We start from the raw sequence: 22667 nt of genomic DNA, 5'->3' as shown, positions 1-22667 counted from the left end.
ACTGCAAATGATTGTTTGTTCCTGAACTGGTCGAATGTCAGAGCTGTTATTCAGCACCACAAGTTGGTTCAACTTCTTTAATAACCTTTTATTGCAGTGGGCTAAATCAGGGTCACAAACGGCGACTCTTGGTATTCTTAAGCAAATCTACTTTTTTTTAAAAAATAAGACACCTGTACCATGTCAGATAGAGTTGAAATTGATCAAATGTTGAGTTTGCATCCCAATATTACACTTTATATACATCACAGAAGACAGAATTATAACAAAACTGTTTGACATAGAAACACCAGATTTGCATCAGTTTTATTTTTTATAATCATTATTAATGATGAAATTCAGGAAAAATATGAATAACATTCCACCCATGAGGCTGAAGAGGGCGCTTTTGGTCAATGACTGCTGGAAAGGGATCTATATTGCGCAATCCTGACATTGTCCTTTCAGAAACCCGAAGGGTGCTCCAACTGTTTTATAATAACTCATCAAGACCTGCTGCCTTCGCCTAACAGTCCTACTCATCACCTATTATTATTACTACTACAAATAGAAGATGATCACTTCTCACAATGCTGCTCGTTTAGTAAAGTTAGATCAAAGCTGAATCAATGTCTCACAAGGTCACACAACGACAAAATTTGTATTTTACATAACTGAATATAATAGCGTAGTTAGTAGGCCTATAGCGTATTGTTAAACCCCAAAAAACACCTAATTTTGAATGAGATTTTAGGATCTTTAGCGTGAGCTGAATAGTAGAAAAATAAAAGATAATGCGCCAAAACAGATTGTTGCCACTACGATGATGTCTGCTTTGATTTAAAACAAAAATACAAGAAAGGCTAAAAGTTTGTTAACATCATCTGCTCTAATTGGCTCACGAAACAGTAATTCATGAAGATGGAAATTCATAGGCTCTTCCCATGAAACTAATCGAGATCAATCAAATGATTGGCATGCAGATGCAGTTCCCCCGGTAAAACGATTTACAGAGTGATTAAGTTCTACTTTGAAATGAGGTACGTAATTAGGTGTTTGGGGGTATTACAAATAGACCATTTTCTTGTTGAGACAATATGTGTGGGCACAGGCAGACGTTGCAATTGGAGGATGCATTTAATGCAAATTCTAAAGCAGGGCTGTCCAACGCTGTTTCTGTAGAGCCCTTTACAGCAGGGGTTTTCAACTCAAAGCCAATTTATGCTTCATCTGGAAATGTGGTCGGAGGCTTCATATGGAGGGTGTGACGCAATTTCGGAGCCTTTGGAGGCCAAATCAAGCTCTGTACTGCATGGCCGTGTGCCTCAAATGTTGTAACAATGTGGAGGGCTCCATATAGCTCCGTATTGACATGACCGGTTGACTGTAGGTGAGGGCAGGAGGTCCTGAATTAACACAAACTCACTTCCTTGACAACTTCCTTCACAACAGCTCTGCTCCACGAAGCACAAGTAGTATGAATGGCCCGAGTTCGGCAGAGGCCATATCACTATAAATGCTGCACAGCCAATGCAGATGTCAGATTGATCATCCAGCACCTTTAAAAGGCTCTGCATGGTCAATCTGAAGTTCAGTGGTGTTACGTAGCTCAATTTGGCGTCGCGTCACACCATCCAGACGATGCCTCTGACCACATTTTCGGATCAAGCATAAATTGGCTTCAAAGCTACCATCCTGTAGGTTTTCATTCCAAGTCCAACCCTAATGTAGTGCAACTGATTCTAATAATTAGCTGGTTTATTAGATGAATCAGGTTAGTTACAACTGGGGTTGGAGTGAAAACCTACAGGAGGTTCTCACCTAGCAAAATGTAATTAAACAGATGTCGAAAAGATGACTATGCCCGACATATCCTATCGATGTTTGATTTTGGTAGAAAGTCGAAAATGCATATTATTAATGTAATTGAAATAGGTACGTCATGTCGTTGAAAAGACAACTATACAAAGATTTCCGTCTACGTTCGTTAAAAAAAATAAAAATAAATATCAGGTCGTTGTTTCAAAAACGTAATTTCAAGGAATTTCCAAACACATGGACACAGTATAAAAAAAATGGGTATATGAACTACTTTATTAAGAATCATATGTTCCAGTATTTACAAACAGTATTTATTTACAACATACGAGTGCTAATTGTTTTTATTCCACTACTGAAGAAGCATGACTCAAATCACCTACTCATGTTTCAAACAACCAGTGTGAAAAAAATATAAATATGCATTATTCCATGCCTCACCATTAAGTGTATTATTGCTAATAGATAGTAACAGAGGGGATTCCATTCAGTGTTGTATCTGATGTTGTAAAGTCGTGGCCAAAAGTTGAGAATGACACAAATATTAATTTTCACAAAGTCTGCTGCCTCAGTTTGTATGATGTCAATTTGCATATACTCCAGAATGTTATGAAGAGTGATCAGATGAATTGCAATTAATAGCAAAGTCCCTCTTTGAATCCCACTGCATTTCAGCCCTGCCACAAAAGGACCAGCTGACATCATGTCAGTGATTCACTCGTTAACACAGGTGTGAGTGTTGACGAGGACAAGGCTGGAGATCACTCTGTCATGCTGATTGAGTTCGAATAACAGACTGGAAGCTTCAAAAAGAGGGTGGTGCTTGGAATCATTGTTCTTCCTCTGTCAACCATGGTTACCCTCAAAGAAACACGTGCCGTCATCATTGCTTTGCACAAAAGGGCTTCACAGGCAAGGATATTGCTGCCAGTAAGATTGCACCTAAATCAACCATTTATCGGATCATCAAGAACTTCAAGGAGAGCGGTTCAATTGTTGTGAAGAAGGCTTCAGGGGTCCAAGAAAGTCCAGCAAGAGCCAGGACCCTCTCCTAAAGTTGATTCAGCTCTGGGACCGGGGCACCATCAGTACAGAGCTTGCTCAGGAATGGCAGCTGTGAGTGCACCTGCACGCACAGTGAGATGAAGACTTTTGGAGGATGGCCTGGTGTCAAGAAGGGCAGCAAAGAAGCAACTTCTCTCCAGGAAAAACATCAGGGACAGACTGATATTCTGCAAAAGGTATAGGGATTGGACTGCTGAGGACTGGGGTAAAGACATTTTCTCTGAATCCCGTTTCCGATTGTTTGGGGCATCCGGAAAAAAGCTTGTCCGGAGAAGTCAAGGTGAGCGCTACCATCAGTCCTGTGTCATGTCAACAATAAAGAATCCTGAGACCATGCATGTGTTGAGTTGCTTCTAAGCCAAGGGAGTGGGCTCACTTACAATTTTACCTAAGAACACATGAATCAGTTTCTATGTCAAACAGCCATGAATAAAGAATGGTACCAACACATCCTCAGAGCAACCTCTCCCAATCATCCAGGAACAGTTTGGTGACGAACAATGCCTTTTCCAGCATGATGGAGCACCTTGCCATAAGGCAAAAGTGACAACTAAGTGGCTCGGGGAACAAAACATCGATATTTTGGGTTAATTGACAGCATGCCAGGGCGGATTGCAGAGGTCTTGAAAAAGAAGGGTCAACACTGCAAATATTAACTCTTTGCATAAACTTAATGTAATTGTCAAAATCCTTTGACACTTATGAAATGCTTGTAACTATACTTCAGTATTCCATAGAGACATCTGACAAAAATATCTAAAGACACAGGGACCATACCCGGCCAAAATCAACGACAGAAAAAAGAACATAGAAGGCTTTTTCTCTATTAGTTATTTTTTCTATGTTTTTGTATGTCGTTTTTGGGTATGGTTCTCAATCAGGGACAGCTGTCTGTCGTTGTCTCTGATTGAGAACCATACTTAGGTAGCTCTTGCCCACATGGGTTTTGTGGGTAGTTTTGTGTCACCTTTCAGGACTGTTTCAATTTTCATTGTTTCACTTTGTTATTTTGTATTTCGTGTTCAGTTCTATTAAATTAACATGGACACTTACCACGCTGCGTTTTGTTCCGATCTTAGCTGTTCCTCAGATGAAGATCGTTACAAGCCATCTCAATTTGGATGAGGTCGGGGGATGTGTTGGGTCATTGTCCTGTTGAAAAACAAATGATAGTTCTAAGCGCAAACCAGATGGGAAGACGTATCGCCGCAGAATGCTGTGGTAGCCATGCTGGTTGAATTATAAATACATCACTGTCCGTATCTCCAGCAAAGTACCCCAACACCATAACAGCTTCTCCTCCATGCTTTACAGTGGGAAAAACACATTCAGAGATCCTCTGTTCACCCACACTGCATCTCAAAGACACAGCGGTTGGATCCAGAAATCTCCAATTTGAACTCCAGACCAAAGGACAAATTTCCACCGGTCGAATATCCATTGCTCGTGTTTCTTGGCCCAAGCAAGTCTCTTCTTATTGGTGTCCTTTAGTAGTGGTTTCTTTGCAGCAATTTGAAGGCCATGATTTGAAGGCCTGATTCACACAGTCTCCTCTGAACAGATGATGTTGAGATGTGTGTTACTTGAACTCTGTGGAGCATTTATTTGGGCTGTAATTTCTGAGGCTGGTAACTCTAATGAACTTATCCTCTGCAGCAGAGTGTCATGTGAAGAAGTGGACCAAAGCGCAGCGTTCATTCTATTTATTTAAAGAACGCAAACAACAAAACACGACCGTGACGTTCTGCAGGGAAAAATAAGAACCCACAAATGAAAGAGGGAAAAGGACTGCCTAAGTATGATTCCCAATCAGAGACAATGATAGACAGCTGCCTCTGATTGGGAACCACACTGGGAACCACAAAAAACAAAGAAATAGTAAACATAGAAATAAAGAAACTAGAATGCAAACCCTAGTTAAAAATAAGCAAAGAGAAACGACAGTCCATCATTACTTTAAGACATGAAGGTCAGTAAATTTACTGAGTTACCTCTGTGTCACACCCTGGCCATAGAGAGGTTTTTATCCTCTATTTTGGTTAGGCCAGTGTGTGACACAGAGGTAACTCAGTAACTTTACTGACCTTCATGTCTTAAAGTAATGATGGACTGTCGTTTATCTTTGCTTATTTGATCTGATCTTGCCATAATATGGACTTGGTATTTTACCAAATAGGGCTATCTTCTGTATACCACCCCTACCTTGTCACAACACAACTGATTGGCTCAAACGCATTAAGTAAAGAAATTCCACAAAATTAACTTTTAAGAAGGCACACCTGTTTATTGAAATGCATTCCAGGTGACTACCTCATGCCAAGAGTGTGTAAAGCTGTCATTAAGGCAAAGGGTGGATATTTGAAGTAGATATAATAATAAATAATAAAAATAAATAATATGTTTTGATTTGCTTAACACTTTTTTGGTTGCTACATGATTCCATATGGGTTATTTCATAGTGTTGATGTCTTCACTATTATTCTACAATGTAGAAAATAGTTTAAAAAATAAAGAAAAACCCTTGAATGGGTATGTGTTCTTAAACGTTTGACCGGTAGTGTTGAAGTCGTAAGTTTAAATACACTTAGGTTGGAGTCATTAAAACTCGTTTTTCAACCACTCCACAAATTTCTTGTTAACAAAGTGTAGTTTTGGCAAGTCGGTTAGGACATCTACTTTGTGAATGACACACGTAATTTTACCAACAAATGTTTACAGACAGATTATTTCACTTATAAATCACTGTATCACAAATCCAGTGGGTCAGAAATGTACATACACTAAATTGACTGTGCCTTAAACAGCTTGGAAATTCCAGAAAATGATGTCATGGCTTTAGAAACTTCTGATAGGCTAATTGACATAATGTGTCAATTGGAGGTGTACCTGTGGATGTATTTCAAGGCCTACCTACAAACTCAGTACCTCTTTGCTTGACATTATGGGAAAATTGTCCAAATGGACAATGACCCCAAGCATACATCCAAAGTTGTGGCAAAATGGCTTAAGGACGACAAAGTCAAGGTATTGGAGTGGCCATCAAAGCCCTGACCCCTCAATCCTATAGAAGATTTGTGGGCAGAACTGAAAAAGCGTGTGTGAGCAAGGAGGCCTACAAACCTGACTCTGTTACACCAGCTCTGTCAGGATGATGGGCCAAAATTCATCCAAATTATTGTGGGAAGCTTATGGAAGGCTTCCTGAAACGTTTGACCCAAGTTAAACAATTTAAAGGCAATGCTACCAAATACTAATTGAATGTATGTGAACTTCTGACCCACTAGGAATGTGACGAAAGAAATAAAAGCCTAAATAAATCACTATTATTATTCTGACATTTCACATTCTTAAAATAAAGTGGTGATCCTAACTGACCTAAAACAGCGATTTTTTTACTTGGATTAAATGTCAGGAATTGTGAAAAACTGAGTTTAAATGTATTTCGCTCAAGTGTATGTAAACTTCCGCTTTCAACTGTGGCTATCTAGGTAAATACATTTGCAACTCATTGTCCTCATCTCCCTTCTTAGTGGCTTATTAATGCCCCTCACAAACTATGGTATCTAGCTATTTAGAAAGCTAGTTAACCCATACAGCACGTTAGATAGTTAGCAAATCAGCTAGCTCTGTTTTCACGCCTTGTATCCAGTCTAGATATTTAGCTATCCACTTCTGTCTGCGTTGTAACATTAGCTAGCCAGAAAGCTAGCAAGCATCTGCATTCTAGAGAGAAGACCTGAACAGATTACAAAATGTTTAGAAAAATATTCGGACAAAAATGTGTACTTATAGTCCCCACACTCGCTTGTCCTCAATTTTTTTTAAAAGTTGTTGCTGTGCTGCATGGCTAATGTGGGATCGTAAGAGGAGTAAATGGTGCTAATGGCTCAACGTCGCGTGTCCCTCTAGAACTTGTGCAGTAACGTTGTCAAAGAAGAAATGGCGTTTAAAATATCCAATTCAAATTGTTATAAATTCAGTTCTTAAATTGTGCACTCACAAGATTACAGGTTGTTTTCAGTCATATTCTGCCTGTCAGAACATCTGACAATTTAACAACATAAATACTATTTTAAGATTATTTTACTGTGGATATTTCCATTAAGCCACCATAATGTAATCAATATAGGCAATGCAATAAATTGTTATTTCATGGATCTCGTGTTTTCAATGAGCACAGCAAGTTAGCGGATGAACTAAACATAGGCCAATTTGGGAAATAGCGGCCACGACGGACGGATCTGATAACGCCCATAATTCGATGTCCATGGATGTCATGTACTGAGTGGGGTGGCTCTCCAGGAACAAGGTTGGAGAGCCCTGTTCTATAACGACATGTTGTTCAATAGGCTACATACATCTGTAGGTACAAACTTTGATTGAGGGAATGATGGCATCATTTACATTTTAAAAAATGTAGCACTACACCACTGGATCCACTACCCCGCAGTACAGTCCCTGCTCCTGCAGGCGTTACATTCTAGCTGGGCGTGGCTCCAGTGCTAGTGCGCATGTACTAATTGGCTCCTGAAACCGGAACTAGCAAGATGTCAGCCCCCACGAATCGCCGTATGCGACCATGAGTAGAGTACTTGAAAACAATGGTCGGCCATCTTGGAGGCTGTCTCTAGTTCTTATTATAGCTCAGCGGATCCAATTACGGGCTGCCTCTCATTAACCGACGGGACAAAATGCTAAATTGTCCAGAACCGTGATTAGATCACATCTCCAGTTGGAATTCCACACACGTCACAGGACAGGGGCAATAGCGCAATGAGTACAGGAGGACAGGTATCATATCTCGAGGAATTTTATTATTTTCATCTGAATTATTCGTTTCCATTTTACTAAGGAACAAACACGACAATGGGACTGTGCTATAGCCTGCGTCCTAGTCTTGGCGAACCCGGTGATACCGAGCAGCCGGCGGACACCTCTATACCGTTACGCTCCAAGGACCTTGATCACGAGGATACAGAGGCATATAATGACATGTCACCTTGCCGTCGTTGTTTGTGCCACCGCAGGGGCCCTGGCAAAGGCAAACCATTTGCGGGAGATGCCTGTCGAGGGGACACGACTGACGGCGTGCCCATACAGAATGGGGGTGGTGGGGGAGCAGACCGCAGCCAGCGACAGCAATTGTTGCAGAAAACGCTCAGCAAACAGAAAAACAGGGACAAAAAGTTATCGGAGGAGGTCAAAAAACAGGCGAAGAAAGTCAGTAAACATATCGATCTAACTCTGAAGGAGCAACATCGGGAATACGAGCAGATTCATCGTCTGCTTTTACTTGGTAGGTGGGAGATGGTAAGGTTGGGTCCAATAACTTGACCAGCCAAGTGCTCTTGTGTATCACATTTCAGACCTGAAATAACTTTTCCCGCATATAACATTTCATTTCGGGTGTCATGACTTAAGTCAGGTGCGAACGGAAGGCTGTATGCAGGGTAGGCTTATGAGGTATGATTTCTTATCCTTCTGCAATCAACGTGCCACAAAGTCAAACCAATGAGATATATGCTTTGACTATATTAGCTCTATCAAATGGAACAGAATAGACGTGTGAGTAGTTTCTGCTTATTGTATCCGCATATCGATAACCTCTCAACCCTGTGCACAATTCGCGCGCAATCAAGATATGGTAAACGTCTCGGGCAATTAATGCACGGGCCCTTTCTAACACGTGGTGTCTTGATGGTCACCAGGCTTATGGTTACTAGTTCACCTCTACCAATTAATGAGTCTGTTATATTCAAAGTATGTAGCCTACAAGTGATGTACTTGGAGTTAAATGTAACAAGCCTACATATTGCAAAGGGGGTCATCGTTATCAGTGCACCAATGCTGTACAAGAGGCAACGAACATAAAGAAACACTTCACCCAACAACTTCAAATAATATTTTTAGTCCCTAAAGCCCATAAAGATCATAGTTATACCCTGAAGAGGTAGCAGAGACTTATATTGACCATGCATATGGTTTAGCCTAGTGGTTAGAGCATTGGGCCAGTAACTGAAAAGTTGCTGGATCGATTTTTCCCAAGCTGACAAGATCAAAATCTTTCTTAAAAATATATATATATATTTAACTACGCAAGTCAGTTAAGAACAAATTCTTATTTACTATGACAGCCTTGGAACAGTGTGTTAACTGCCTTGTTCAGGGGCAGAATGACATATTTTTACCTTGTCAGCTCTGGGATTCAATCTATATTTACATTACATTCAAGTCATTTAGCAGACACTCTTATCCAGAGCGACTTACAAATTGGTGCATTCACCTTATTACATCCAGTGGAACAGCCACTTTACAATAGTGCATCTAAATCTTTTAAGGGGGGTGAGAAGGATTACTTTATCCTATCCTAGGTATTCCTTAAAGAGGTGGGGTTTCAGGTGTCTCCGGAAGGTGATGATTGACTCCGCTGTCCTGGCGTCGTGAGGGAGTTTGTTCCACCATTGGGGGCCAGAGCAGCGAACAGTTTTGACTGGGCTGAGCGGGAACTGTACTTCCTCAGTGGTAGGGAGGCGAGCAGGCCAGAGGTGGATGAACGCAGTGCCCTTGTTTGGGTGTAGGGCCTGATCAGAGCCTGGAGGTACTGAGGTGCCGTTCCCCTCACAGCTCCGTAGGCAAGCACCATGGTCTTGTAGCGGATGCGAGCTTCAACTGGAAGCCAGTGGAGAGAGCGGAGGAGCGGGGTGACGTGAGAGAACTTGGGAAGGTTGAACACCAGACGGGCTGCGGCGTTCTGGATGAGTTGTAGGGGTTTAATGGCACAGGCAGGGAGCCCAGCCAACAGCGAGTTGCAGTAATCCAGACGGGAGATGACAAGTGCCTGGATTAGGACCTGCGCCGCTTCCTGTGTGAGGCAGGGTCGTACTCTGCGGATGTTGTAGAGCATGAACCTACAGCAACCTCTTGGTTACTGACCCAATGCTTGAACCACTAGGCTACCTGCCGCCCCTGAACAAGGCAGTTAACCCACTTTTCCTAGGCTGTCATTGTAAATATGAATTTGTTCTTAAGCTTAGTAAAATTATTATTATTTTTAAATAAGGCTCAGGGTTTCCCCTATATTCATTTAGCAGCGACGGGCCGCCACTCCCAAAAATATGATAATTGTTTGTAGAATTACAAAAATAACAACTTGCGATACAGGCATTTGGAACATCGCGCTAAAACATACATTCAAATTAATTAAATATATTTCCCAGCCCTAGATTACAACATGCGTGCCACTTTGAAAGTATTTCAAACTTAATTTAAAACCAAAGTTGATCACAAGACTACTGTAGCCTACCACATGCATCCACACATATACTTTCATCCAGTCGCATGTATTCCAAATCAAGCATGGAATCAGTGCTTTCTAACAATGTCACTATGACAGCCCCTTGTGTAACCTAGCCTGGTCCCAGATCTGTTTGTGAAGTCTTGCCTCAATGTGACAATGATCATATAGGAGTTGGCAAGACTGCACTAACAGATCTGGGACCAGATTATGTGTAACTGTCACAGTGGTAGTATCTCAGCATTCCAAAATCTAGTTTATTAAAGACCAAGAGGCACACATCAAATACTGCTTAACTAGCAATAGTTTATTAAAGACCAAGAGGCACACATCAAATACTGCTTAACTAGCAATGGTAACTAGCAGTGGTAGTAGGCCCAGTGAATGTAACCAGCAAGTGTCCTGGAACATCAGTCAGTCAGTTCCCCTTATAACCTCAGATGGAGTCTAGATTTCAAATGAGGGTAGCATTCTGTATTTGCTGTTTTTGAGTCAAAAAGTAATTTGTTTGTCCAATGACATAATTATCTTTTTATTGACAGCAGGCAGTAAAGATCAGAACATACTTGCTGACCATAACACTCACAACTATCACATGATAGTTCATGTTATTATACAGTGTAAGCTGTAGCAGTTTACTGCTGAAATGACAAGTACACTAGATTTGACCCCATTCCTCTGCTTTTTATTTGGAAGGGAAGTCGAAGGAAGGTGACAACTTCACTTAGGGTTATATGACTTGCGCCTAGCAACCAGAGGTATCAGGGTGTGTGTTAGTCTAAGGAATTTAACGTTTACGTAGGTCGGAGGTGATCGGAGCTAACAGTCAGGTAATGTTTTGACCATGTCAGATTCAGAACAGCATCAGCACTGATTCTAAACAAAAGTGAGTGCGTTATTCACAGTCACACTGAGGCATCCTATTTAGAATGTCAGTCAGTTTGCCACGGTAGTTTAGTTTTATTAAAAGGCAATCGAAGTTTTAGACCTACCAATGGCAACTTCTTTGAATGATTACATAATAGACAATCAGCATCTTCTTGCGTAACCTTCAATCATCCTGAAGTATTTCAGCATTCTTGATGGAAGCTAATCATCATTGGGAGCACAGGCAGGCATCATATGCCCAAAACTCATCTGCTACATAACCCTTTCCACACTACTGAGCCAAGCTGAGCCAAACCAAGCTGGACTGTGCAGGCCTGGTTATGTATTCGCCATAGTTGCTGGAACTGGACAATGTGAAAAGAAAACATCACAGTATGGTTTGTGTCGGCATAAAAGTGTGAAAATGGTACGTGACCTGTTGGTAGTTAGTTTGCTGCTATCCAATCTCTGGGCTACCCTATGTGCATCTGAACCAATGTTCAACCCCCACATGTCATTTCAGGTGGGGGACCAAGGCCTCCAAAGCAGCCTCTGGGGAAAACGGACAGAATTTTTGGCACACACACACACACACCACACAGAGAGAGAGAGGGGCGTGTCCAGATCACAGCATACACTTGCCCTGGCAGGTAGTATCACAATTCTACACATATGAATACTATATTTTGCTCCTGCTGTCTATATCCGAATCATCTCAGCCCTTATTTGGTTTATTTCTATTCTCTCCTTGACCAACAACTCCTAATTCTTCCACTGTACGCACGTCTCATCCCATCTTATCATATCCTGTTCGTTGAGAGTGAGGTCCATCCTTGTGTCAAGTTGCCATATATAGAAGCAAGTGGGAATAGTCCAAAGTCTGTGCTATTTTTGCAGCCGGTCCGTCCCATAAACCCTTCACCATCTCATGGCCTGATTATGGCAGCCACGTTTTCAGGTATTGGGATGTTTAATTTCTGGGATGGCCAATGATAAGAGATAAAGGGGAAGGCTTTACCTTAGAGCACCATATGTCCATTGATTATTCATACAGCACATATCCCTTAGTTATGAAGATGGACGTTTGAGTTCAAGTGGTGTGTGTGTGTGTGTGTGTGTGTGTGTGTGTGTGTGTGTGTGTGTGTGTGTGTGTATACCTGTGAGTGTGGTGGAGCAAGTTTGTGAGGCAGTAAAGGGAAGTGTGTACAGTGTTCCATGTCTCTGTGTGCATGTTAGTTTGTGTGGTTTCTGCATGCTAAGTGGCAGGTTGGCTCTGTTATCATTCCATATCAGAGCAGCAGTGAGGGGCACAGAGCGAGGGAGACACTCTCCAGGAGGCTATTTTTAGCCCATATTCAGATAGAATCTGGGTTACGGAATTTCAAGAAATGGAACAGAGATGCTCTCAAGCAGGTTCAGGTTCTATCCAAATATGCAAATGTTCTGAGGTCAGTGGGAAAATATCCTACGCCCTCAAGTAGCTGTGATTCACCTGAATAGATATAGCGGCCATCTTTTGAAAATGTAACACTAAAGTCATATACATTGCATTTAACCTTCTAAGTGAGTAAGAAATCTACAATAGAGAGCTCTTTAAAATGTGATATCTTCAGGGTTAGGGTAGCCAATCAGTTCTGTTCCTCCCATTTTCACCTAAGTGTCATATTCATTAAGGATCATTCTGAGGTAAGAACATGCCATGTGAAAAGACCAAACATGTCCCCAAAAGGTTTTATCTAAAGTACCAGTCAAAAGTTTGGACACATCTACTCATTCAAGGGTTGTTCTTTATTTGTACTATTTTCTACATTGTAGAATAATAGTGAATACATCAAAACTATAAAGTAACACATATGGAGTCATGTATTAACCAAAAAAGTGTTCTATATGACATTCTTAAAAGTAGCCACCCCTTGATGATGATGATAGCTTTGCACACTCTTGACATTCTCTCAACCAGCTTCATGAGGTAGTCACCTGGAATGCATTTCAATTAACAGGTGTGCCTTGTTAAAAGTTCATTTTTGGAATTTCCTTAATGTGTTTGAGCCAATAAGTTGTGTTGTGATAAGGTAGGGTTGTTATACAGAAGATAGCCCTATTTGGTAAAATACCAAATCCATATTATGGCAAGAACAGCTCAAGTAAGCAAAGAGAAACAGAACAGTCCATCATTATTTTAAGACATGAAGGTCAGTCAATCTGGGAAAATTTAGTTACATTTTTGTGTACATCGTTCAAGCCTTGGTGGCATTTCTCTGTTTGGTAATAGGAAAAATAGGACTATCATTCTATTTACATTTTGGTCAGCAGACACTGGTCAGGTTATTGGGACAAAACCCTAACTACTGATCTCTTCTAACATCCTTTAATGTTCCTTGACGGCAACGCCCCTATTCCGTTTTCTCCCTCAGTCACTAGACCAGTAGATCTGACCTGGGAATTTCCTCAACCGGAGAATATGATTCACTATATAGAGTGCCAAAGTCAGTAGCCAAACGTCTGCTGGTTACACTTAACTGGAGACATAAGTTACAAGGGTTACATATTGCTTTTATAATCGTGATGTAACAGATTTCATTTTTTTTGGGGGGGTGGGGGTGGCCATTTTTGTGTCTGTCAACTGACTCATCAGATAAAATGTCACGAGGTCAGCAAATTGGTTATCGTTAAACCTTGGCTTATTTCCAACTGTTTAAAAGCTGATACCAGTCCAGCATCATCCAGATATATTTATGACATCCGTTACATAATTACCACCACATGTAGCTCTTTCTACAAAGGGTTCAAGTCAAGGTGACTTAATTATGGTGTGCCATTTGTAAAGATATGTCCTGGGAATGGTTTCACTTGCTCAGTCCTGTGGCCAGACAGTGGTGGTGATGACCTCATCAGACCTCTCTTACACCTACCATTATCTGGGGAGAAAATGTGCGTCCTGTTTTCTGGCCATATTTTTACTCTCGCTTTCTAAATTGGGCCCCACCGTCCTGCGGATACCAGCCCAGGGCTGTCCAGTGGGATTTGAAAGTTCATCTCGAACAAAAAAACAAAACGAACAAAAAATGTGTGACAAAGGACAGAAAGATCATTTTGGCACACCAGGAAGACTGTGTTTTTAGCCTACTGACAGACCACACTGTTTTTAGCCTACTGACCCAAACCTTGACAGACTGCATTTTTTAGCCTGCTGACAGACTGCAGTTTTTAGCCTACTGACAGACTGCACTGTTTTTAGCCTACTGACAGACCACACTGTTTTTAGCCTACTGACAGACCGCACTGTTTTTAGCCTGCTGACAGACTGCACTGTTTTTAGCCTGCTGACAGACTGCACTGTTCTTAGCCTGCTGACAGACTGCACTGTTCTTAGCCTGCTGACAGACTGCACTGTTCTTAGCCTGCTGACAGACTGCACTGTTCTTAGCCTGCTGACAGACTGCACTGTTCTTAGCCTGCTGACAGACTGCACTGTTCTTAGCCTGCTGACAGACTGCACTGTTCTTAGCCTGCTGACAGACTGCACTGTTCTTAGCCTGCTGACAGACTGCACTGTTCTTAGCCTGCTGACAGACTGCACTGTTCTTAGCCTGCTGACAGACTGCTCTTCTCATAGATGCACTCTCAACTCGCTTTTGCAATTTGCAAGTTTACCTGATCAATAGTAACCTGCAGATCTCCTGGGTCGAGTAGGGCACACCGTAGCGAAGTGTTTTGGGAAAAGAAGTCCAATAAGTAACGCAAATTTTGGTTAAGTCTAGGTTTCAAGACGTTTTCTTCCATTTGGTGCCCAAAGAATATGACCCTGTACTGGGCCTGTTGGGAATCTCATATGGATTAGAATTGGTTAGCATTCCAGACATCTTCTTAATCTCTAACCATCTCTGTGTACTCACTGGAAACAGAATGAATGCACCTGACTAAAGATAGACTGTAAACCTATTTTCTAGTCTAAGGTAGGCTATGACCTGAAGATATATCAACCTCATACCCAATACATTTTTATCCAGTGAACAAGGAGGGGGGTCATACAGTCATGGCTCTCTAGTAAAGGACCCCTGTTTTTCTTGACCATTCTCTTGTAAATGCACATTGTCATCATGCATGCACACACATTGAAGTGTAGTATTCATGAAAACCACAAGAGGGAGACAAAGGCCAATGTAAGACAACATGCAATGTGCTGATTTCCATTGACACTGGCATTAAATAGATGTGTTTTGTTACTTACCTTCTTGTGTCAAACAGGAAAAGAACGTGGGCACCGTAGCTCACATAGTTGTATTGAAAAAGGTGACAAAAAAAAACCAAAATGAGAGACAGCTAAGATTGTCTTTACTCCCCATGGCCGCTGTAGGGAGACATGACTCACTTCTGAATACATCTCAACAGTGCACTCAACCAACACACATTAACAGTTAGGAAGCTCAGCGGACTACATTTGCATTCAGAGGAGCTGGACACTGGTCAACTCACCCTATAAGATCACATTTGCATCTTGTTTTCATATTATTATTTTTTTTTGGGTACTGGAAAATCTTTCAATTGTTCTGGAGGCTGTAATGTTCTCTCCAGTGACACGTCACTACAGATAACCATCTGGTCTCACGGTTGACCGTTTTCCTCACACTACTTTAGGTTTAATCCATGTTTTAATATGACGGCTGACGTTTTGGAAATCAATCTAATCGTTCAATCAATCGTTCATTCGAGTCCTTCTGAGTCTAGTTTGCCACTTGAAACGGTCAAACACATCTGCCCCACTTACTTCAGATCACAAAGTACTACTTTAATCAGTGTACCCGTTGTCTTTTCAATTAGTTCACTACATTTTATTGGGGTTTGAAAGGACTTCATTAGTGATTAATTTCCCCAACGAATTGCTTTCCTTTGTGGATGGCTTTTATTGGTTGTCAAAACATTTGTCTGTTCATCCAATCTACCCTTAAAATGACCCAGAAAGCTCCTCCATCCTATCATATTGCGAGGTTGTCTTGGGCTCTCACTCACTACATGGATATCTGCTAGGACATAGACACTGATATGCAAACTCCAACTTGTTTGGATATATTTGCATTATGTCTTTTTTTTCCTCAAAGGTTGAGGTGCTTTTCTGTTATAGTCAACCTTTTACTTTCTTTACTATTTATTATAGTTTGACATTTTGTTTTGCTACAGATTGAAAATAATATACAGAAGTAGGATATAGGAGGCCTATGCCAAGTTATAATACTTCAGAGAACTTTGAGTGGCAGCCTACTATACTTTTTTTGTTTTGTTATTTGTTCAGATTTTGTATCTGTGTTATCATTTGGTCTCGTAATTTCAATATGGTTTGTGTGGTGTGCGGCTTAGTGATATCAAGGATCCTTGGGACGTCCCTACCCTAATCGCTAACCTTATCCCCTACCTATATCCGTTCCATAACCCTTCCCGCGGGGCATAAATGTCAAGGTATAGTTGTGATTGACATTTGGTTGAGTTGTCAACTAACGTGAATTTAAAGTGAAATCAACCCCAAAAAAATGCGCCATGCCATTGGATTTAGGTTAGACGTTGGGTAAAAAAGAGACGAAATAACCTTATGTTGTTGACTTTTTCCAAATCCAATCAGTTTTCCACGTGAGTTAATTTAACCATTTGAAATTACGACTGCAATATGGTAGGGGTTCCAATAGGGTAGGGATTCTGTATAGTGTGCAGACCTGTCTGGTCGCGCGCTCTTGTTTAGCTCCATTTACCGGTGTTTGCGGGCACCAGTGAAATGATTTACGCGCGTGAAGTGTATAAGGGAAACTATTTGTGGAAAACGCCATCAAGTGTCTGTCTGGTGCATCTTCTATTCTAGGTAGCCTATTCAATAATAAGACTAATATAAACACGTTTTTGGAAACTATATTTAACTATATCAATTACCTTTTAAAAAAAATGCTGAACATTCATTAGGCTGTCAGATGGGCCATTAGAGCGCTTTCAATATATTCAACAAGGCTTTGAATTATTCTCGTGTTATTGTAGCCAATGTTTTTAATAGTGTAAATATGTAGGCTATATGTAAATACATGATATCATTAACATAATATATAGACCCACCCATTAAAGAACTAAAGTGAAGCCAATGCCCCTCTATAACAGAGAGAGGAAGGCACATCTAGAAATCATATCAACGGGTAGTCTTAACTTTCCCCGGGGCCCCCATCCTTTTGAAGAGAGAGCTTTTGACGCACATTTACTAGATTAACGTAGCCTGTTCTTTCTGTTTGTTCTACCGGTAAAAATCAAGATAAGATCGTCGATTATTTTTTTTGTTTGTTGTTAAACTGGATATTCAAACACTGGTATGGTGGCGCGCGCTTTGAGGTGTTTCTTTTTCGGTTCTGTGTGACTTCCTGGTGCTACAGAGAGAGGCAGTGCTGAGTTAAAAAGACAGAAACACAAACAGCATTTTAGAAAGGAAAAATAGAGAGTGGGAAGCAGGAGCGAGAGAGAGGAGCAGTTGGCTGGCTTCCAGATTCAGCCCCGCTCCACTCTTTGCATATTTATGAAATTAATGTATATTTTTATTCTATTTATGATGCACATATTTATTAGAATCGACTGAATCTACTGGATTGGGTTTGACAAGGGGTTAAAACGAAATTGTAACGGGAAGGTTTTTCTCTGAGCGACGGAGAAGTGGCGCACGGATTTATCGCCCCATTTGTTCTCATTTTATATTGAAAGAAGGATTTACATTAGCTGTTATTTTATACTTTCTGTTTACGAGAAGAGGTCAGCGGAAGATGGGTTGTTTGGGCAACAGCAAGACTGAAGATCAACGCATCGATGAAAAGGCACAAAGAGAAGCGAATAAAAAAATCGAGAAACAATTACAAAAGGAAAGACAAGCATATAAAGCCACACATCGACTGCTTTTATTGGGTAAGGTCCAGAAGGTGGATTTGATAAATGATATGTATCATGTATGTTTTCAGAGATTCGCACCCCAGCCCACATACGTTGACAGGTCTCGCAAGCGAGCGCTGACTGAATCTTCAGATGGATTGTAGCCTAATTCTCATGGATTTTAAACACCAGCATATGCGGCACCCAAGTATATTTTAATATTTTAGTGATAGCTCCAGGTCCTTATGCTAGATCTGTGTTTTATGTCGAAGGGGCTGGAGAGTCTGGGAAAAGCACGATTGTCAAGCAGATGCGGATTCTGCACGTCAATGGCTTTAACGCAGAGTAAGTACACGTTATTTCATATATTTGACCGCATTTACGTGCCAAATGTTAACGTATTCCTATTCTATGTGGATACTGTTGTGTATTAGAATATGTTTTATTGTGGTCATTTCAATTTGTTCCATGCGAGAGAAGAAAATGACCGAGTGTTGGGTAGACGTTTCTTTGCGCTGTAGCACTGCAGTGTCCATCGGGAGTCATCGGGCCCAATGATTATAACAACAGCATGGCGACCAGCCTGCTATGTCCAACTGATTTCTAATAGCTGTCACAGAGATAAAGACGTCATATTCTGTGTGCCAAAACACTGCCAGGTAAATGTTAGTTGCTATTACATTATAATGCGCAAGCCAACAAAAAAAACATCTAAAAACTGAATTCATTGGCTGAAAAAACGGTTATACAAAAGTAACGTGTGCAGTGGTATTTTACAACGATGCTGAAACAATGTATCTAAGCCTTTCAATGGCCTATAATATCCCATCAAGACTTGATTACATTATCGTTTGATTTGGTTACATTGTAGTATAGTATTCTGTAGAGGTCTAATTAATACGTTTTTTGAAATCTGTCCCCTATTTATATATGTAATAAAATCGTTGATATTATTTCAGCAAATGGACCAAGATACATACAGTCAATTCGTAATGTCCATCCACTTTTGTTGCTGAATGGGACAAATCTCTCTGAATATTGGTCTAGTGCTAACAGCCCACTGAATCAACTTGTTTCAAAATTACGTTGAACCAACGTGGAATAGACGTTTAAATATTGTCTGTGCCCAGTGGGAGGCTATTGTAATAGTATCAAAAAGTAAACTTTCAAATAATATTTTAGCACATTACATAATTACTGTTAATTTACAAATGGTAAGTATGACCAAACAACCTATCAAGGCCTCTTGATGGTTTGCATTAGTGGTCTGTGAGACCTCCTCTTCTTTCTACAGGACAGCATAAAGGTTCCTTTCATGAATCCAGTGATCACTTTTCCACTATTCATTAATGCCCAACAATCCTAATTCTATATGTTGTTTCTCCACCCAGAGAAAAAAAACAGAAGGTCCTGGACATCCGGAAAAATGTGAAGGATGCCATTGTGGTAAGTTGTAGGCTGTATGTAGCCTACTCAAATAAAAAGGTGATGTGCTGAGATTTGTATGATATAATGTACATGGTCACACCCTCTGAGATTTGTTTCCTGCAATCCCATTTGACTGATAGACTGGCTTTCCCCCATGTATCCGGCTTGATGTCTGTGTTTTTGTTTTTATCTGCTTTGTAGACGGTAGTTTCGGCGATGAGCACGTTAATACCCCCAGTTCCAATAGGTAACCCAGCGAACGAGTCCAGAATTGACTACATCAAAAGTATAGCACCTCTCTCGGACTTCGACTACACAGAGGTAAGGGGCGACCGTCTGTCAAACTCTGACTGAGCTGTACATGCATGCATACATAGAGAGAGAGATCTTAACAGCTTGTTAGTTATGCCCTGAGAAGCAACCTCAATGCATTGATCAGGTCTTTGCTATTCATAGATTCATAGTGTATCCAACTCTGATTGAATTTATACATTCAGTGGACAATCAAATACCAATGTTGTCTAAGTCTATTTGTAGTCAGGTTGTTCAAATTGGAGTCTAAATGCTGATGCCAAACATAAGGTGACTATGAAAAAAGTTATGTAAGCTTATACTGAAATAGCAGTTATCTAAAAAAATAAAAAAATAAATAGGCACATTCACTAGTGTCCACTAGCTCCATTTGCAATTTCTTCTTGTAGGAAACAACGAGAAGCGAGGGATTTTACATTTGTTCTGAGAAATGTTCAGATCCTACATACAAAGGTTAAGAGTCCATTCAAAACCATCACCTACTGGGACATAAGCTATACGATTAGGCAATTTAGAAATGAATGAACCATGGCAGGGTATATTTTTAAAAAGTTGTAAATGCTTTATTAAATTGTGAAATCTGTATGATTACCTGAGCTCTGCAACACGTTCTGCAAACACCCAGTAGTAAGCCACGGTGGAATTACCTTAGATGATTTCTTTACTTTGGATTTGATTGAAAGGACCTGACGTGGGCAAATAGATGTCATTACTTCTGGTGTTTGCTTCCAGTGATATCTCCCAGCTATGAATAGAATTTTATGAGTACACAATAAAACATATGCTTTGCTATATTTGACTGCCTGGAAATATATACTACATGACCAAAATGATGTAGACGCCTGCTCGTCAAAGATTGATTCCAAAATCATGGGCATTAATATGGAGTTGGTCCCCCCCCTTTGCTGTTATAACAGCCTCCACTCTTCTGGGAAGGCTTTCCACTAGATGTTGAAACATTGCTGAGGGGACTTGCGTCCATTCAGCCACAAGAGCATTAGTGAGGTCTGCACTGGTGTTGGGCGATTAGGCCTGGCTCACAGTCGGCGTTCCAATCCTTCGCAAAGGTGTTCGATGGGGTTGAGATCAGGGCTCTGTGAAGGCCAGTAAAGTTCTTCCACAGCGATCTTGACAAACCATTTCTGTATGGACCTTGCTTTGTGCATGGGGGCATTGTCATGCTGAAACAGGAAAGGGCCTTCTCCAAACTGTTGCCACAAAGTTAGAAGCACAGAATTGCCGTATGCTATAGTGTTAAGATTTTCCTGCACTGGAACTAAGGGGCGTATCCCAAACCATGAAAAACAGAAATTAATTTAATTAAAATTATTCCTCCTCCCACCAAACTTTATAGTTGGCACTATGGCAGGTAGCATTCTCCTGGCCTCTGCCAAACCCACATTTGTCCGTTGGACAGCCAGTTGGTAAAGCGTGATTCATCACTCCAGAGAACGCGTTTTCACTGCTGCTGCGTCCTATGGCGGCAAGGTTTACACCACTCCAGCCCACATTTGGCATCTGCCATGGAAATCCATTTCATGTAGTTCGCGACGAAGTCTTGCGTTGACGTTGCTTCCTGAGGCAGTTTGGAACTCTGTAGTGAGTGTTACAACCGAGGACAGACGATATTTACACTCCACAGTTCGGCAATCAGTGGTCCCGTCCTTTGAGCTTGTGTGGTCTACCACTTCGCGTCTGAGCCGTTGTTGCTCCTAGACATTTCCACTTCACAATAACAGCACTTACAGTTGACCGGGACAGCTCTAGAGGGGCAGAAATTTGACAAAATGTTGTTGGAAAAATGGCATCCTATGACGGTGATACATTGAAAGTCACTGAGCTCTTCAGTAAGGCCATTCAATGTTTGTCTACGGAGATTGCATGGCTGTGTGCTCGATGTTATACACCTGTCAGCAACGGGTGTGGCTGAAATAGCCGAAACCACTAATTTGAAGGGGTGTCCACATACTTTTGTGTATATATAGTGTATCTACACAGTATATACCCTGTAAGAATTCCTATTGGCTGTTGGTCTTTGTTTTTTTTTTTTCTCCCATTGGAATGTCCTCAAAATCAGACATAGGTCCAAAACTTTGCCCCAATCAGGAACCTTGTTTTTTCAGACAGTGAATAAGGGTAAGCTGGCCCAGTGCACAATCTGGACACATCTGTTGGACTAGATAAATACTAATCAACTGTTATATGATTAGTCGGCTTGCTAAAAAAAAGCTTTTAGTAACCTCATTTTCTTTTTGGGGGGGAGGGCGGAGTTTGGGGGAGCGCATCGTTAGCAATTTAAATCAAAGCCGTCCCTTCTCCCTTTAAAGGAATTGTTTGATGCCTTTTCTGAGTGCAGTGGGTCAAGGCAAAAGGCAGGCAAAGCCTTGGTCTGTTTGTGTTGAGGTGTTACGAAAGATTCCAAACAGTCTATTCTTTTAGTGTCTCAGATTCTCTGTGTTGGGTCAGCGACACTGCAGACGACATGAAACGATGATGAGAATAAGGGTCTGCTCCAGGGTTTGTTGATACTCTGTTATCTAATGCTTTTAACTGTGTACTCTGCAAGTGCCGATGAAGGTTGTTGTGATGTTGACAGTGGATTGCTAATAGTAAACACCGATTTGTGAGTGGACCACAAACATGGAATATGGGACTTTCAAAACTTTATTTGACCCCGAGATGAAGGTATCTGTGACGTACGAGCCTCCGTTTCCGCTGCTCTCCGTTTCCGCTGCGCTCCGTTTCCGCTGCGCTCCGTTTCCCCTGCGCTCCGTTTCCCCTGCGCTCCGTTTCCCCTGCGCTCCGTTTCCCCTGCGCTCCGTTTCCCCTGCGCTCCGTTTCCCCTGCGCTCCGTTTCCCCTGCGCTCCGTTTCCCCTGCGCTCCGTTTCCCCTGCGCTCCGTTTCCCCTGCGCTCCGTTTCCGCTGCGCTCCGTTTCCGCTGCGCTCCGTTTCCCCTGCGCTCCGTTTCCCCTGCGCTCCGTTTCCGCTGTGCATAGTGTTTTTAAATGAGCTTTTGAT

The 22667-nt window shown here is 41.3% G+C and overlaps 1 protein-coding gene across 4 annotated transcripts in view; it reads left to right on the top strand.

Moving 5' to 3' along the window:
- The first annotated feature begins 7411 nt into the window (after positions 1 to 7411).
- The window catches only part of LOC118361199 (guanine nucleotide-binding protein G(olf) subunit alpha-like), an 83284-nt gene continuing 68028 nt past the window's right edge, over positions 7412 to 22667 (top strand). The window contains exons 1-4 of one of the 4 annotated variants that reach the window (XM_052483864.1): positions 7412 to 8158; positions 18181 to 18253; positions 19300 to 19354; positions 19538 to 19657. In XM_052483864.1, the coding sequence (XP_052339824.1) occupies positions 7729 to 8158; positions 18181 to 18253; positions 19300 to 19354; positions 19538 to 19657 (678 nt within the window). In that variant the 5' untranslated portion in view covers positions 7412 to 7728. Of the gene's footprint in view, positions 8159 to 17171; positions 17945 to 18180; positions 18254 to 19299; positions 19355 to 19537; positions 19658 to 22667 lie in introns of those variants that run through there. The other 3 variants (XM_052483865.1, XM_052483866.1, XM_052483867.1) reach the window with 3 other exon arrangements.

This window comes from Oncorhynchus keta, chromosome 28 (genome assembly GCF_023373465.1).
Source record: "Oncorhynchus keta strain PuntledgeMale-10-30-2019 chromosome 28, Oket_V2, whole genome shotgun sequence".
Taxonomy (NCBI): Eukaryota; Metazoa; Chordata; class Actinopteri; order Salmoniformes; family Salmonidae; genus Oncorhynchus; species Oncorhynchus keta.
This window is presented reverse-complemented; position numbering and strand designations above follow the sequence as displayed.